Source organism: Numenius arquata, chromosome 18 (assembly GCF_964106895.1).
Source record: "Numenius arquata chromosome 18, bNumArq3.hap1.1, whole genome shotgun sequence".
NCBI lineage: Eukaryota > Metazoa > Chordata > Aves > Charadriiformes > Scolopacidae > Numenius > Numenius arquata.
The window spans coordinates 3,807,195-3,824,644 of record NC_133593.1 but is presented as its reverse complement, the minus strand read 5'-3'; the positions used below and the strand labels follow the sequence as shown (position 1 = coordinate 3,824,644).

At 46.9% G+C, this 17,450-nt stretch overlaps 1 protein-coding gene across 1 annotated transcript in view; it reads right to left on the bottom strand.

Moving 5' to 3' along the window:
* Positions 1 to 504: 504 nt before the first annotated feature.
* The window catches only part of MYBBP1A (MYB binding protein 1a), a 62,516-nt gene continuing 45,570 nt past the window's right edge, over positions 505 to 17,450 (bottom strand). Inside the window, exons 24-27 of the mRNA XM_074160664.1 lie at positions 17,098 to 17,211; positions 4,617 to 4,718; positions 3,087 to 3,211; positions 505 to 1,164 (exon numbers count right to left, since the gene is read on the bottom strand). Of these exons, the coding sequence (XP_074016765.1) occupies positions 630 to 1,164; positions 3,087 to 3,211; positions 4,617 to 4,718; positions 17,098 to 17,211 (876 nt within the window). The 3' untranslated portion in view covers positions 505 to 629. The remainder of the gene's footprint in view (positions 1,165 to 3,086; positions 3,212 to 4,616; positions 4,719 to 17,097; positions 17,212 to 17,450) is intronic.

Here is a 17,450-nt window from a genome sequence, read left to right as displayed (position 1 = left end):
TGTCCCTTGCACTATCACAGAGGCCATCACCCCTCCTGCCCCCAGCAGCAAAAAGGCAAGAAAGCCAGACCGTAGTAGTTACTGATGACACCTGAGTGGCCAAATAGGATCTATTTGACTCCAGAATATGCATGTGCAAGCCCATTTAGCTCCAGGCATTTAAGAGAGTCAGCATCTCCCAGACTGAAAAAGCTGTGGTACTGCTGGGCAGTACTGCAGGACAGAACTGGGCCTGTAGGGGTTACTTCTGAACCTCCCCCAGGGCTTGACCACACGACTCAGCAGTGCCAGCACACCTACCACAACTCCCCAGGAAATCCAAACAGGCATCTCACTTCTGCCTTGGGAAATCGTGAAGACAGGAGTCTGTGCTCCTAAGCACAGGCTGTTTGGCACTGCCAGAGAAGAGAGAGTGGGCACCTTCTAGAGCCTGGAGGGTATGTGACCTCCTGAAGCTCCCTGTGCTCTAGCTGAACCTTCCACACGAGTCAGACCCACAGCTTTAGAACTCAGTATCATGGAAGGTTTATTTAAAGTCATGGAGGACATAAAAACTATAGTTATAAAAGATATTAAAACAGTCCTCTGAGCCACGCTAGCCATGCCAGGCCTGGGTAAGTCCATGGAGTTTACTCCTGCAGCGCTGGAGTTTTTTTCTCTTTTCTTTTCTTCTTGGCTTTGCCCTGCTTCTGCTGGTTGGCTTTGCCCTGCTTCTGCTGGGTCTCCTGGCTGACACTCCCCTTGGTTTTCTTTGCAGCTGGAACCTGCTTGGCTTCATTGTCAGCATCACCTTTTCTTTTTCTGTTCATATTCTGCTTCTTCTTCTTCTTTTTCTTGTCAGCCACAGCATCTCCTCCACTAACAGCTTCCTCCCCACTGTCCTCCATCGCCACCCCATTCTCCCCGATCCCTCTGTTCTGATTCTTGTGTTTGCTACCAGGCACAAAGCCTTTCTTCTGCTTGGGGGGTTCTGTTCCCAAGGCCTGCTCCTCTGGGGCTGCTGGTTCTCCATCTTCGCCAGCTTCTGGTGCTACCCCATTCTCCTGATTGCCCTTCTTGCGATTCTTGCGTTTCTTGGTCTCTGGCAGGAAGCCTTTCTTCTTCCGCTTAAGTGGCTCTACTTCCTGCACAGGCTTACTGGTTGTCTTCTCTTTCTTGGGCTTCCTGCAGACAGAACACCAAAAATCAAGAGCAACTTAGCTTACAGCCTGGGAACAGCGTGATCCATGCTACAGGCAGTCCACGAACAGGCAGAAGCACAAGGAAGGTACAGGAAGCACAGGCATGCTGCAAGGACAAGCGTTACTCCTGGAGGTGGCTCTCAGACTGCACAGCAACTAGTTAAAAGAACAGCAGGAGCTGGACCAGGACTCAAAAAGGCACATGGAGACTTGAGAAGGAATTCCCATTCCACAGACCAGGTAACACTGTACTTACCACCCTCTCGAGCACATCCACCAGCGGCCCCACGCAAGGCCACTGAGACACTGTCTGTCTCTCCAAGGTGACAGCCTCAGCAAGGCCTTCACTATGCTAACAATGAGGTCTTCCAGCAAGAACCCCCAACAGACCATTCCAGTCTCATCTAGGTGGCCTTTGTGTGCATGCAAGACAGCCACCACTGCTGCTATTCTCCAACAGAGTCCACTGGCAACTTCACCACCGCCCAGTGTATGCTGCTCTGCACCAGCTCAGTCCCCAGAGCAGAGCCCTGACAAGGAACCAGGTTCTAGTTCCATGGCCTGGTTTTCAATGTGAAGCTTTTTGGAGAGTTTTTCAAGTTGCATCTCTTCATAGCGGAAAAACACTATCCTGACAACCTGATATTAGCACTTGCCTCTCAGCACCTCCACCAGGATCCTGTGCACAAACCACACCTGCTCTAGGCTTGTTCCAACTCACCTGCACAAAGATCTCTGGGTGTCACAGTAAGATGGCACCAACAGCGACAGCAGGCTGCACCCCTGAACCACAATCCCTTCCTCAGACAGCACGCACAAGCTCAGCCTTTCCTACCTCAGCAATCCCCTCCCTGCCACAGTCTCTACCAGCTCCTAAACTAGACCTTACCCTTGTGCTAGCCCTGGCAGTACAATGCCAGGGGACCCGTGTGAGACTGAGAAAGGGCTGGGTGAGGACACTGTGCCCTGCAAACCTGTTCAAGGGACCACAACGACAGCTCCAGCTGCCTCGTATGATCCCTCCCTGCCTGTGAGCCCTCTCACCGTGAGCCACATGCAAACATGTCCCTCAGAGCCTCTTGCTGGGCTGAGATACCACAGACCAGGCCACCCACACACTGGGATCGCAGCTCCCAGTCATTAGGAGAGTCCCCAGCATTCCCTAATGCTGTGAGTCGCACTAAATACTGCCAGCAAGTGGAAAAAGATCCTACACTTTTTTTTTTTTGCCCTAGAGCAAAAGTCAAATCTGGCCACCATTTACCAGAGGAGCACTAAAGCATGAACACAATGCTCCCCAGCTTTCAGAGCTGCACGGCAACCACTCCAAGCATCAGGCTGGGGATCCAGACACTGAGGAGCCCAAAAATCACTGGAGAAGATTCAAAATCCTGGCATGTACTCTCTAGTATCCAGTCACTTCCCAGGACAGCTACTCCTTCCCTCCAGCCTCACATTTGCAGAATCAATCTATAGTGACATGCAAAGGGCTTAGTGACTCATCCCAGCCTAGAAATTGCTCTGCAACTTCGGCAACGGCTCTTAAACCAGGCCACTACTTGGGACTGCTGAAAGCAGGCACCCTATCCTTGGGTGATCAGCTGTCTTACCTCTACTGGCAAGACACAATCAGTTATCAGACGTGCCTTACAATCCCTTCCCATCAAGGACCCATCCTAAGCATGCAATGACCTGGAACAATGAGCCTAGCACTGTTCCAAAGAAGAAAAACAACAAGCGTTTCAACCTTGCCAACCCAGGAGCTCCATTTAACTCAAAACTCCAGCCGGAGCTCAGTGCCTCGATTTCCTCTCTCTTCCTGTTTCCCCACATCAATGAAGACAAGCAGGAGAGGCGGGCAGGCCCCCAGGCAAGCCAAGAAGCCAGAGTGCCAAGCATACATACGTATGGTTCAGCCAGCTCATGACGTTCCAGTAGAGAGAGTCGAGACGTGCCGAATTGCCAATGCGTTCTGGCCAGTTCAGAGCTAGCAGCACTTTGTCCAATTCTGTCAACTTCACACGCAGGTTCTGCAAGAGGCAAGTACAAACAGACAATTTTCAGAGTGAAAGCAGAAGCAGCACTCACAGCAGCAGGGCGCAGGCCATCCTCGGGATAAGACTGTGGCAGGAATAACCAATCCTGCCCGGCTTCTCCAAGCCATTGCCCTGAGCCCATTTGCAACATCACTTCCAATTCAGGGGCAAAAACTGGTGAGTCACACCACACCATCGGGTACAGGGTTTGCTTGAAAACTGGGTCTCCAGCATGAGAGGCACGAGTCAACGGGCACAAGCTGGAACATAGGAAGTTCCATTTAAATATGAGGAGAAACTTCTTTACGGTGAGGGTGACAGAGCCCTGGAACAGGCTGCCCAGGGAGGCCGTGGAGTCCCCTTCTCTAGAGATTTTCAAGACACGCCTGGATGCAGTCCTGAGTAATGTGCTATAGGTAATCCTGGTTTAGCAGGGGAGTTGGACTAGATGATCTCTAGAGGTCCCTTCCAACTCTGAGAATTCCGTGATTCTGTGAGTCTAACAGCTAGAACTGTAGTGGCATAAAAGGGACGGAAAGATCCTTTGGTCCTCTTTCCTCTTCAGTCCATGGCTGGGAGCAGGGGAAAGAAAACACATAACTATGCACCTATCTAGAAGAAAAGCAGCAGCATTTCAGTCTGGTCTCTAAAGGATGCAGTCATGCTGCCGCTGGCTGCCTCTAGAGCTTCTGTAACTCGCTGGATAATTTCAGTAAAACCAGACAGAAAGGGGTGTCTCAAAGGCTATTCAGTTCCCACAAAAGTATTGGGAATAATCTCTCTCCTCCACCCACTTTCCTATTAGGTCTTCACACAGACACACGCTGTGGTGCAAGCTCCGTGCTTGTCAGTGGGAAACTGGGTTTCAGCAATTCTGCTCCTTCTGTTCTTTTGCTCCAGTAAATAAGATCACATTGGAGGCTTATTTTGTCACCTACAGAAAATCTTCTCATGTTCAAAAAAGACATTTTTCATTAGGGAAAACAAAGCCCCAGAACAAAGCTTCACCCCCACTCAGTTTCTAGAAACTAAAATCTCTGGAGTTCAGTGGAAGGGAGAGAGCAATCATCTGGGAGAAAACCCAGCTCATCCTCACTGCATCCCAGGTTGTATTTCTGCTGATAAGAAAGAAGATGCCACATGCATTTGCGGAACACGGCAGAAATTCTTCAACAAGCTCTTGGAGATCAGCTCACAAGAGCTATGGATCACTCCTTCAGACACGAGGGCCCTTCTGTCCTCAAACCCAGCCAGGCATCCCCTCCAGAGGCACCTTCAGTAAGAAATGAGGTGGAATGTAGTGATGGAGCAGTTACAATTTCCAAGCATGACATTTAAAAGAGGCCTTGGTGGTATTCAGAAGAAGAGCCATTGGCCACACATCAGGTCACACACTCACCTCCGTCGTCACAGTTTTGAGAAGGAAGTTCAACAGCTCGAAGGTCTTGCCAACTTTCTCTTTCTCAGCCTTCAGCGTACAGTCACCAACCATTTTCAAACTCTGCACATTAAAGGAGGACATGGAGAAGGAACACACATTAAATGGGGAAACAAATCACTCTTCTCAGGAGAAAACAGACAATGAGTAATGATTGGCAGGATTAGCCTGACACCAAAATAACTCTGGAACACAAAACCCACCAAACTCTGGAAATACTCAGGAGGGTACATGGTGGGAGCTGCTGATGCCCAGGTTAATTAAGAAACAGCTGGACAAAATAAGAGCACGCATCCCACAAAGGCACAACCCTGCTGCTCTCCCTAGTTTCTAAGCTGGAGACGTGTTGCTGCCTCCTGGAAAAAAAAGAGGAAAGACAATATCCGCCCCCACCCTGGAAAGGCCAGGAGGCTGCCAGACAACAGACTCACCTGAGGGACAACAGCTACTCAGCTGCAGAAGCTGGGATTTACACATAAAGCGCTAATGCAAAAATCCATTAACACTTACGCCGAGGAAATCCCAGTTGCCAGCACTAGAACAGGGCTTGTCAATCAAGCTTAAATTCACTGAAACGACCGAGAGAAAAATTTCATCTCTTTGTGTTCCCTTTATGTGCTGCAGGGTTTCTGCAGCACATAAAAAGGTCTGGCTTAGAGGAAAATCACTCCAAAGATAGGTCAAATAAAAGCCAGTGTTATTTACAAGTGGAGAAGGGCAGAAAATAGCCATAAAAAGGCAGCTGGATCAAAGAGGTGGCCCAGGGGCTCAGGGGTACTGATCCTCTGCCTGCAGCTGGTCCTCGCAGCCCCACTTACAGGGTAGTTTTCTTCCCCGCTATATTTCTGTGCAACGCACACACCAAGCCCCACAGCTTGCACAGATTACACTAATAGGAGATTGGATTTGCAGGGACAAGCTTATTGTAGACAGTGGCGTGTCCCATCACAGCCTATTTCTGTAGAGGAGGCTACACTTGTAGCCAAGTCCCTCTTTGCTTGGAGTTCGAACACACCAGCTCGGAACAACGGGCCAGGTCCACCCCAGGCTCAGCATCCTTGGTGCCTCAGGCAACGCGCATCGCTGGTAAGTCACTGCACCAAACCTGCACCCAGCGGTGGAAGGTCACAGCTCTCCAGGAGGTGCAATCTCTCCCTTTAGACCATCTATTGTTTTTCCTCCATTGAGACTGGAAGTAATTTTAAGGACTCTGAGCAAAACTATTCTCCTTCTATATCAGCATAAAGCTGGCAAATAAAGCAAAAAGGGCTAGAGCACCTCTCCGATGAAGACGGGCTGAGAGAATTAGGGTTGTTCAGCCTGGAGAAGAGAAGGCTCCAGGGAGACCTTATAGTGGCCTTCCAGTACCTAAAGGGGGTGGGGAGGGACTCTTTATCGGGGAGTGGAGCGATATAACAAGGGGAAATGGTTTTAAACTGGAAGAGGGGAGATTTAGATGAGATATTGGGAAGAAATTCTTTGCTGTGAGGGTGGTCAGACCCTGGCCCAGGTTGCCCAGAGAAGCTGTGGCTGCCCCATCCCTGGAGGGGTTCAAGGCCAGGTTGGACGGGGCTTGGAGCAACCTGGTCTGGTGGGAGGTGTCCCTGCCCAGGGCAGGGGGATTGGAACTCAATGATCTTTAAGGCCCCTTCCAACCCAAACCAGTCTATGAATCTGTGAAAAATCCTCGCAGACACTGACACAAAGCAAGCTCTTCCAGTAATGACACCCACAACAGAAAAATAACGATGGTCAGGAAGAGTCTAAGGAACACTTTCAGCAGAAAAAGTGGGGAGAGCAGATAACATATCTGCAGGAACAGCAGTCTTCAAGTAGAATTATTTACTATCTGTACAGGACTCCACTCCCTGAGAGTATCCTTTTTAAATAATAAAGATATGGTTATTTCCTGACCTGGATGGTCCACTCGAGCCCTGTATTAGAAAGCCACTGTGTTCGTGCCACAATTCCATCTGACTATCAATAACTTGCTAATTACTCTCTCCTGATATAGATGGATGCACTGCAACTCTATTCCAGAGCTGTCATTAACCTACAAGGTCACACAATTCAGCAGCTCTAAAGTCTCTCAGGTAAAATGAGAAACAAATATAGGGTGTGTGATTTAAAAAAAAGAAAACCAAAAACTTCACATGTAGGATGTAACACCCCAGGGGGCCATGCACACGCCATTTATTAGGCTTACCACAATAAATACTAATAATAATAATCAACAAATCAATTATGAAAACAAACCAGCCTGATTTGCATAAAAATTTTCTTTGCAATTTGAAGAACAAGATATTGCCAGGCTAACAGTCATTACTTGTGGTTAAAGCAGCTTTCAGACAGGCTATTAAGTTGAAATACCTATTTTGCTAAGTTGTGTACAAGTTCAGAGAGAAAAAAAATCAGTATGGATTGTCAGCTCTTCAGGACAAGAGGAATCAGGGCAGTTACTGTGAGAAGGAGCCACAGTAAAGTCAACTGTCATTTCATCTTTTTAACACACAAACATTTTGGAATTAAGAAGGTGTTAAAAATAAATTGCATTTTCTCTTCGCCGTGGATGAGTGATGCAGATGACTACATTTAAATCACACTGGCTTGACTCTTTCTGTTCTTGCTGCCATCCCTACTTCCCAGAATTGCCCTGATGTTTCGAAGGGTTTGGAACAAATCCCACTGAAGTCAATAGAAAAGTTCTACAGCTCTGAACAACACCTGTGGGGCTGATTTTCCGAAGCCTGCAAGCAGTTTTCAAGTGTTCAGGAAATTGGGATGTGCATCTAGTTTGGGGTGTGCAACCAAATTCATGCAGACCTGTAGAACGAAGAGAGTGGCTTGCCCAGCTGGAGATGGAAGATATCACTGGTCTAACAACATCAGAGCTGCAAGACTAAGCATCTATATTCAAAGCAGTGTTTTGCATAAGTCTGAAAACACAAACACAGTTCCACCAGCATAAACAGCCAGAAGTAATCCAGTACAATTTAGGTGCTCTACAAACAAATGGCTCCCCACTGAAATGGATCACTTTTAAACAGCTCTCAAAGACCAGGAAGGAATGAGGAAGAGGGAAGGGGTGGGTAGAGAAGCCAAACAGCGAGCAGATAATTACTTCCTACAGAATGTACAATTTTCCCTAGTCCAGAAGCAGAATGGATTGGCTGTAAGGAGGCTGGATTCAGATGAAGTCTTATTATCTCTCAATACGAGTCTGATCCCTTTCCCTTCTGCTACAAACGGTGTAAAAGAAATTTACTCCAAAGAGCACAAAACCGCCTCTGAATGTGGTATGGTTGAAAAAAATCAAGCCTCCTTAAAGACTTGAGTCCAATTCCTGCTCAGCTCAGTATCACTAATTATCCTGATCTCATCACTGCTGTCTCAGAGTACTTCCCCATTACGCATTCCATGAGATGGTATCTTCTGTCAGGCATCGCTTCACTCTCCTCTCACTCTCCTCCTCCCATAGCAGGGAGCGCACACAGCAGAGTATCTGCTTGGATGGGATTTGTGTTAAGTGTGCGACATCAGCACAAACATACTGCGCTCTGGTTATGTTAAATAAGCTGATTTTGGACTGGGGGTACTGGTGAGCCTTGGGGAACTGCTCCCAAGGGATGAAATCCCAAGTTTCTTCAACAGGAAGTGGGTCCAAACCTCAAAAGTGGCTTTCCCAAGTATTTCCCATAACTTCTTGCTACACAAGCTACCGACCATTGTCTGTATGTTATGGGTTCACACAGCAGATTGCTCTGGTCTGCTCCCTTGCTCAGCTATCAAAGATTAAATTAGCACTGCCACCCCAATTGCATAGGTCAATCGTTTTACAGGCCTACCGTGATTTCATTTGGGGAAAGTATAAAGAACAATCATAAAATTAGAGCAAAAGCTATTATGTAACAGATGGCAAACTGCGACACATGGCAAACATGCCTTAAAAAGAGAAGTAGTATTTCAGTCATCTGCAGCATCCTTAGGAGAGCCTCAAACACTGATCAGATCGCAAAGTACTCGCACAAGGTTGGCAAGTATCTCTATTTTAAAGACTGAGGCACAAAGCAGGGTTGCTCCCAGTGATGCTCCAGGTCAGTAGTGGAGGGTTAAGCGAAACCCCAGAAGAACTTGTCTAACCACCTGCTTTGTGATTCTCTGCCAAGTGCTGCTCGAAAAAGTATCCAACTCCCCCTTCCCCTGCCCTCTGAAAACATTGCCAACCTAAGAGTCACATAACCCAGTCACTCGGTACTAAAAGCAGAGAGACCACGTGGCTTATATTCAACAGCCACACTTGCATCACTTGCTGATTATGTTGTTTTTCTCCCATTTTCTGCTTTTGTTACTCTGCTCCTTCAGTAACAGCCAGTCCCACCTACAGGGAATCTCAGTTCCAGTTACAGCTCAGTAATACCTGCGGCAGTTAATCACGCCTGTGCATCTGAGCTGTCAGGAGACCTGGGCAGGTCATTTTCCAAAAGGGAAAAAATATGGGGCCAGTTTTCACAGCTGGAACTCCCATCTCATCTCAAGCCAATACAGCAATACAGTTCGTGCCTCACCCTACATGGATTCAGCTGGCAGAGATGGTTTTGTCCTGTTATGTCAAACATGCTGCTTCCAAAAGCCTCTGGCTGTTTTTGGTGGGTGGGACTCCTGGATCCAAAGCTCGCTGCTTCTAGGACTTCTACAAGGAGAACAGCACATCCCCAGCATCTTATCAATCACTATTTTTTCTTATATTCCTAATTCTTGCATCACACATGGAGGTAATCCCAGCTACTGCAGGATCCAACCTTCCTTCCATCTCTCATTGCACTTCACAGCACTTCTTCACCTTCACAAAGTATAAAACAAGTTTTTTAGAGCACAGCAGGTGAATATCTGCAGTAATTCAGTCATACAAGTAGGACAGAGGGCTGGCAGCTAGTTAACCACACAGCTCCATGCCTCAGTTGCCCCAGTAGGATTTTAATCTAAATCCAAGACTCCACCCAAACTTGCAATGCAGCAAAAAGTGGTGTGTGTACATCTAGAGCCAAAGTCAGCATCCCGGCCACTGCCCAGCTTTCCCTGCAGGGGAGACTGTAAAATGCTGTTACATGGAGCCCGGCAACGTTTCTGGAACTCTCCACATTCACACCCACCTGCAATCTCTGCCTGCCTCTACCTCTTCCCCTGTCACAGGTACCACAGTGGGGGACACACTTAGCCCAGGCTTACAAGACACAGCAGTATCTCAAAAGCGCAGAGGAGCTTTCTGCTACAAACAGACAAGCACATTTCCTGGCTGGAAGTTTGAACACCACTTAATATTTATGCATTCCCAGCACGTCCTTCAGCCTATTTCATTGTTCAAAACAAACAGCCCTTCCCCTCCGCAGGATCAGCCTGACAGATCCATCACTGCTCCCTGAGCTGGAGAAGCCTGGCCAACCTGCATTCTTTCAGCACGCTGCGCTATCTCCATCCTTCCCTCCTCCTCCCCCATAACAGACCTGATGCTGATGGATAAATGTGCAGATTCATGGCAGAACACAGTGCCAAGCACCTTCTGCAAAACACATACCTCCACCCACCCTGCAGGACCTTACACCCCCTGGCACAGCCCAAGGTTGCTAAGGTAAACTCTCTTCTCCAGCAGCAAACAGCTCAGCAAAATTTCCACCCCTCTGAATGTCCACAGTCACGACGAGAAAGCACTAACGAGGTCCAATTTCAGTGTGCTGACTGCTTTCACACTGACTGCGAAAGCTAAAGCTTTGCCCTGGCTCCACACTGCACGCAGGGTCGCACAGCAAAGACACAACCTGGCTTTGTACTGCTCTTGTGGCTCAGGTCCCTGTGGCAGTCACACCCAGAGGGGTCCCAGCAAGTGGGTTTGGGGCCCTACAAGAGTGTGCCCATCACCTGAGCCAAAGCACAGGACTTCCCACGGCCACATACACAAAAGCTGAGAGGTTTGGGAGGGGCAGAGCCTTCCTCTGCTATTTAAAGGCTAATAACAAACTGACAACCAAGTGAAGTATTTTAGATCCTGTATGCTCATAGCTCCTGTTATTATCCGATGTAAGCACCCTTGCCTCACCTATAATTACGCTCACATTTCTCCCAAGAGGTAAGCGGTAATCCAGCATCATTCCCTCCACTTTACAGAGGCTCAGAGAGGCCAAGTAATACAACTGAGTCACGCAGACCATGACAGAGCCAGGAGTCAACTCGGAGCTTCCAAAACCCAGACAAGCCACCCCCTAATACTTGGTTCTGGCAGTGTTGGGCTGATGGTTGGACTCGATGATCTTAAAGGTCCCTTCCAACCTAGACAATTCCATGATTCCTTTCATGACAGTGTTCACTTTACAATAGAAGAAGCCAAGCTAGAACTTAAGGGAAGGCAAAGAGGGGAGGAGGGCAAAGTATGCCACTTCACACCAGCTTCCATCTACCCAGAGCCAGACCCATTTCCAACTCCGTGTACACAGGGTACACGAGGAGAGGTTCCCACACCACCCACCTGAACAGCACAGCAGCCAAGAGCACTGAAAGGAGGAAAGAAAGCATCGACAACCTCTCCTCCCTCCATTCTCTCTCACTAAGTTTTTGAAGACTGAAAGTATAAATGTTCAAAACTATTTTCCTTGCATCTCTAGCAGAAACAAGTTGACAAGAAATGCTCACAAAAGGAAGGGAACCACCAAGCTTCTGCTTGTCTGTGATCGAGAGAGGGAAGGTAGGGGACTAAGCAGACCCACATGATGAAGGGTACAACTAAAGGGCATTTTTTGCAATGTTTATTTTGGCTTTTATTAGAGGGAGGAGCCCAAAAATCCAGAAGCCATTCTCACAGAAAATGTCAACGCTTTCCCAAGTTTAAAAATCTTAACTTTTTTTTCCACAGACGATAGGGAAGGGAAAAACCATGCAGCAGGGAAAAACCAGGCAGGACAGCTGAGGGAACAGAGGAGAATGAACTCTCCACAGAGACATCCAGTACTCCAAAAGCACGTCAAAGATATCAGTTAAATCACTACTGGCCTCATTTTACAAGCTAAGAGGCTGAGAAAGGGCAATGAATTAAGAATTTATAAAGACGGACAGATAAAAGTTCAGGCAATCTTCAAGAAAAAAAATTGAAGAGCAGCTTTTTTAGAGATTTGATGAAGTCACTTGTTAATAATTTATCCCCCTACAAATTAAGACACCGATAATCAAATGTGATGCCCTTCAGAAATGAAGGGCATGTCTACACTGGAAGGCTACATAGTATATCCCTCTCTCCCCTCACATTCTGAGTGGCTCCAGCTAGCTAGTCTAAATCCCTAGTTGCACAACACAATAGCAACAAAACCCTCTAATGCCATAAAATAGAAGCCTTCAGAGAGCATACAATAACTTTCAAACAACCTGAGTCTTTGAAAAGAGGTCTTGGGTTATCTATACCATCCCTTGCACAGCCATGTAACCCCCTGTCTGTCTACACTCATGCCTTTCTACAGAAACACGGTTGCCTGCACAGTCCAAGTCTAAGTAAAAACCTACGTGGAAGGAGGCATCGCAGGCAACTCATTAGGATTATGTGTATATTTATCTGAAAGTCTCCAATACTGGTGACTGGAAGTGCTTTGGTCTTGTCCTGAAGTTAGGTATTGGATTCTGTGAGCATTTTTACATTCCAGGCTGCCTTGAGCTCATTTTGGCTTCAAACAGCCAACTTGAGCACTATTTGCTCTGCCTGTCCCTTATGCAGGATATGACATTGACAAAACAAGCAAAGGAAAAAATAGTAGTAAAGTTGGGCCCTTCCTATGATGTACTTACTGCAGAAGACAGACAAAGGAAACCCTCAGGAAACTGCTGCATACAAGCCAGAGAAAGTAGGTTTTTCCACAGTTTTTCCGAGGGCTGTTTTGTTTTCAAGTTGCTCAGCCGTGAAAATACACTTTTTCTGGAATAGACCTCAAAATCCTTCCCCACTTCCCCTTATTTTCACATGGTAACTAGGAGTTTCAGCGTTAAGTCAGGATTTACACAAAGCACCTCAGTTCAGGAGGGCAAGCCAGTCCCTGGGAAAGGGATGACAAGAAAAGGTAATGAAACCATGTATTCAGATCCCGGAGCTTCCTGCCCCAAATCTGTCAATGAGTTACTAAAAAATTGGCCCAGCTTCAAGATCACTCTAAAGCCAAGACAGCAATTTTGTAACCTATCAGAAAGAAAACAGAAATATATCTAACAAGGGGAACAAACACCCAAACGTACCCACAATGACAACTGGGAGAACTGAAAGACCAAATTGAGAGGAGCTTGATAGAGTCAAAAAGACGGTGTGTGAGCCCTGGCAGCCCCACAGAGACCCATCACCAAAACTGGGCTACGGTCCCCTGCGTGAAATGGGGAATCTTGGCCCTCTCAGGTTCTGCCACTGGCCTCATTGCGTGACTCCAGGCAGTCTGAACTCCAAACAACCCGCATCCTCCTTAGATAACACGAGGACAGAGATTGCTATCCAACGCACTGGGCTGTTCTGAAGCCAAGTTAAGAAACAATCAGATTGTCCATGCACAAAGGGGGTCTCTGGGATGTCTCAGGAGACCCAAGTTTGATTCTTGGCTCAGCTCCCAGCCAAGCATGTCATCTGTAAAACAGGGTGAACAACTTTAATAAACTAAAGGCATTAGCTCTTGGGTTTCTGCAAAATACTTTCTTCATTAGATCAACAACTCACTGGTTTGAATTTCCTTTGTAAAGCACTTTGAGACCTACTGATAAAAGAACAAAGCTCTCGATGAGGAAGAAGTCTTTATCAGATGCTCTGGCATCTCAGGTGAGCTCTCTCGTTTACAACATTAAGCAACTCGATTTCTTTATACTGTAAACACAACTGAGTTGTCTAGACTCCCAACATTAGAATAAACTTGATCAACTGTAGCAAGGTTCTGCTTTGTGTAAAGTAAATATTTAGGACATGGGAAGCCAAAACTCTGCCAGAGCTATGTCTCTGCTTCCTCACCTGCTCAGTCCCCGGGCCTGTGGACTAGGCTTTCTGCCCAGGTGATCCAGCAGAACAAGCCAAGAGCACCCACAGCAAGCAGGGCTCTCACGAGAACAAGTCAACTCCAGAGTTTCTGCTGGAACGTCAAGACTTCCCTCGCTGACACTAAGGAGGTGGCAAACATGAATCCTTCATGACTGTGATATATGTTTTATAAGCATGCTTAAACATTTGGGGAACAAATAAGGTCAAGTTAGCTTATGTAAGCTTGAGAGCCATTGCCTCGCAGCAGCCAGAGCTGCTATTTCAGGAAGCTGTCTCTTCATTTAAAGTTCCTGGTTGTTGATTCTCCCTCAAATGCCTCTTAGTTATGCAGGCATAATTCAGTGATATCCAAGGCTGTAGTTTTCTCACATTGCTTTTTTCCCAGTTCTGGCACATCTCACTGGCTAAAACCATCCCAGGCTCCCTGCTCCCCACCAAGTGAGCTGCAGGTGTGCAACGTGATCACCGAGGGAAGACAGGACAAGAAGGCAGACATCAGGAGACAGCATCCCACCCTCTCCCACAGCCTTACCCCTCCAACAACCACCCTGCACTTCTAGACCTACCAGCCCCACAGCTGCAAATCAAAGGGAAATGGTTCTAAGCTGAAAGAGGGGAGATTTAGATTAGATATTACGAAGAAATTCTTTACCAGGAGGGTTGTGAGACACTGGCCCAGGTTGCCCAGAGAAGCTGTAGATGCCCCATCCCTGGAGAGGTTCAAGGCCAGGTTGGATGGGGCTTTGAGCAACCTGGTCTGGTGGGAGCTGTCCCTGCCCAGGGCAGGGGGGTTGAAACTCTATCTTTAAGGTCCCTTCCAACCCAAACCATTCTATGATTCTATGAAATCTGACCAAGGACACAGAGAGCAAAGCCCTCAGGTGACAGCTTCCCTGTCAACAATATTGCTGCTTGAATTACAGGTGCACATCAGTATAGGCAGTGAAAGAGTTGGCCCTCCCAGGTTATTTCAGACTTCTCCCTGGGTCAAAGAAAGGTATAAAATTCTGCATTATCATTTATTCCTCTTAAAACAGCTATTTGTGAGGGATGGTGGCAGGAGTGGCCAGTGATAGCGAATGCAGACCTTTCAACTAGATCCAGGACAATAAAACTTGATCATTTTCCACAGCGTCACGAACTACTGCTCTCAGTCGATGTTCTCATGGGTAAGCATTCACATGCCAACATCTACCTACTTACATGCCCACCTCCAAAATCATGGGCGACCCCGAACGGCCCACTGAAACAAGTCTCAGATGAAAAGGGACAAGACGGAGAGACTCTCAGTTCTGAGAGAAGGAGAAACTCTCAGTTCTGCAAACGCCCTCCCTGCCCTCTGGGTAATCAGAGGCACGTGGGGACATCAGGGACAGAAAGGGCTACAGTTTAGCCCAAGCTCTTGCCTAACACAGTCCAAGCAAACGCACCCTATAATTTCAGCATCAAACCCGTAACTTCCACCCAGCCTGCAGCTCCTCTTTCAGTCAGGCACACAATCCCCAGCTGGAGATCTGAGCTAATGAAACTCTTCAGCAAGTCATTTTAATGGTAGATTACCCTCTTTGACAAATACATACTTTCTCCAGATTCTAAATTTGGTCTGACTTCTGCTACAAGGGATTTTACCCTCTCCAAAAGAGATCAGTCATGATATGAGTATTGTTCTACTGCACTGTAGAGCCACGGCATGTTTTCACAGCTATAACTCAGGTAAGTGAGCATTTCTGTGCCACCAAAAAGACACAGAATACCTTTAGCGGCTTCAGAAAGTTTTGCAGCACAAGTGTCAGCCTTTGGCTATGAATCAAAACTGTTACATGAAATATGAAGCCCTTGATCCCTCCTAATTACAGCAACATTTAAAGCCGTGCAGCTGCCTCAACTCCAAGAAGCCACACCAGCACTGCGTTAGTGCAAGGATGGAGCAGGAGGAAGGGAGACAGAACCAATACATACATGTCCACCAACAGAGCACTCTGTAAAAATGTTATGTCAGGGCTTTTTCAGGCCAAAAAGAGAACTAGCGCCTATATACCACTGCCAATTAATAGTATGGGAGGCCTCCTGCCCGCAGGGTATACCTTGGACAGCCCAAGCAAACTGACAATATTTCTCAGGAATTCTTCTTTAAACACAGATGACCACAGAAATGAGAGGCATCGAGGAAGCTTTGGTAGCAAAGCTCATTAAAATACTTGATGGGCTGCAAGTTGCTAAACTTTCCCTGACAAGAACAACATAAAGGCACTGTAGATGTTTGTGGTTTCCCTGTGAATCACCCAGTCCTGCAGGTATCCAGCTGCCAGACAGAAACGTGGAGATGACTGGGTTGGAAGGAGTGGCATGTTTTATGTAGCTAGAAAATAAAATCATACCTAACTCCACCCATTGAATTCTTGACGTAAACATTAAATAAAAGCTATTTCATGAAACCCAGGATTACCTGCTTCCTCAAGAATTATAAACAGCACCTCCGATACCTTGATTTAAACTTGCTTAGATTTCACCCCTCCTTGACAAAGGAAAACCGAGCTAATCCTTCTGTTCCAATATGGTAAATTACACATGGGCCTAAATTACCATGTAACCATGAAAGCTACACTTAGAGAGAAGTCAATACTACAGTTACATAGGAACACCAAGACTGAAATCTCCCATGTCATCAAGTTTAGTTACCACACCATAACATTAATTTGGCTGCTTGGTTTCCCCCACGTCAATCCACAAGAATATAATTGAATGGCATTTGCTTCTTCAGTCTCCCGTCCCACAGATCACCTCCCACATAACAGCTGCACCCAAAAACTATCTTCAGGTACAAGCCGCACTTGCCACTGAATCAGGTGCCCTGCAATTTCTGTCACTATTTTTTCTGCTCAAATTATTTTCCAATGTATTTTAAGGTTTCCCCGATAAACAGTATTAGCAAGGGAGCCTGGTGCAGAATCTGCAACGCACTAGGTATAGTGCGCTTCAGCTCTGTCTCTTTGGCCCTGAAGCTCATTCAAATACAGAACTTCCATAACATTTTCTGAAATGAAATAAATGTTCACAATACCTTTCAGTTCAAAACTTATTTTTTAAAATGACTTTAAATTGATCTGCATGAGTGTATTCCCTTAAAGTCGAGCTCTGTCTCTTGGATCCATGCACAGGCACCACCGAACTGTACCAGGCATATTTTTGCACTCTGTGAAAATATATCTAAACAGCGGCATCACAAGAATGCTGTAATCCTGGTGGACACTGCTCAGAACCTGGTGCAAGCAGGCACAACCCCTCTAAGATGAGTGAAGCCCAGCCCAGCCGCAGACTCCAGCTCAGAGAACGAGCACCACACTGGTAAAAGCAGCACCCATTAGGTGCTATCTGTACGTTGAACATGTTGAAGCTTGTTACCTCTGTCACTTGGTTGATGCTTTCTCTGATCAATTCCTCCCACTCCTGCTCTGTCATGAAGAGCTTAATCTCAGGAATTAGCAGAACCCTTCGGAGAAGCACACAGGCCTGGCCCTGGAAGAGAAAGGGAAGAGGAGACGTGAAACTCTGCACTCTCCAGGGAAGGTGTTCGCAATGCAAATACCCCCTGAAGCAACCAGCCAAGCACAGCATCCCGGGAATGCCACGCTACAGATGCTGCATGTCCTCACAAACACGTATGTCGCTCTGATAGAAAACATTCTCTAGACCCTGACAGAGTCACTCCTCAGTAGAAGGAGTGGTGGCTTTTGGTCGAATGCACATACGTAAAA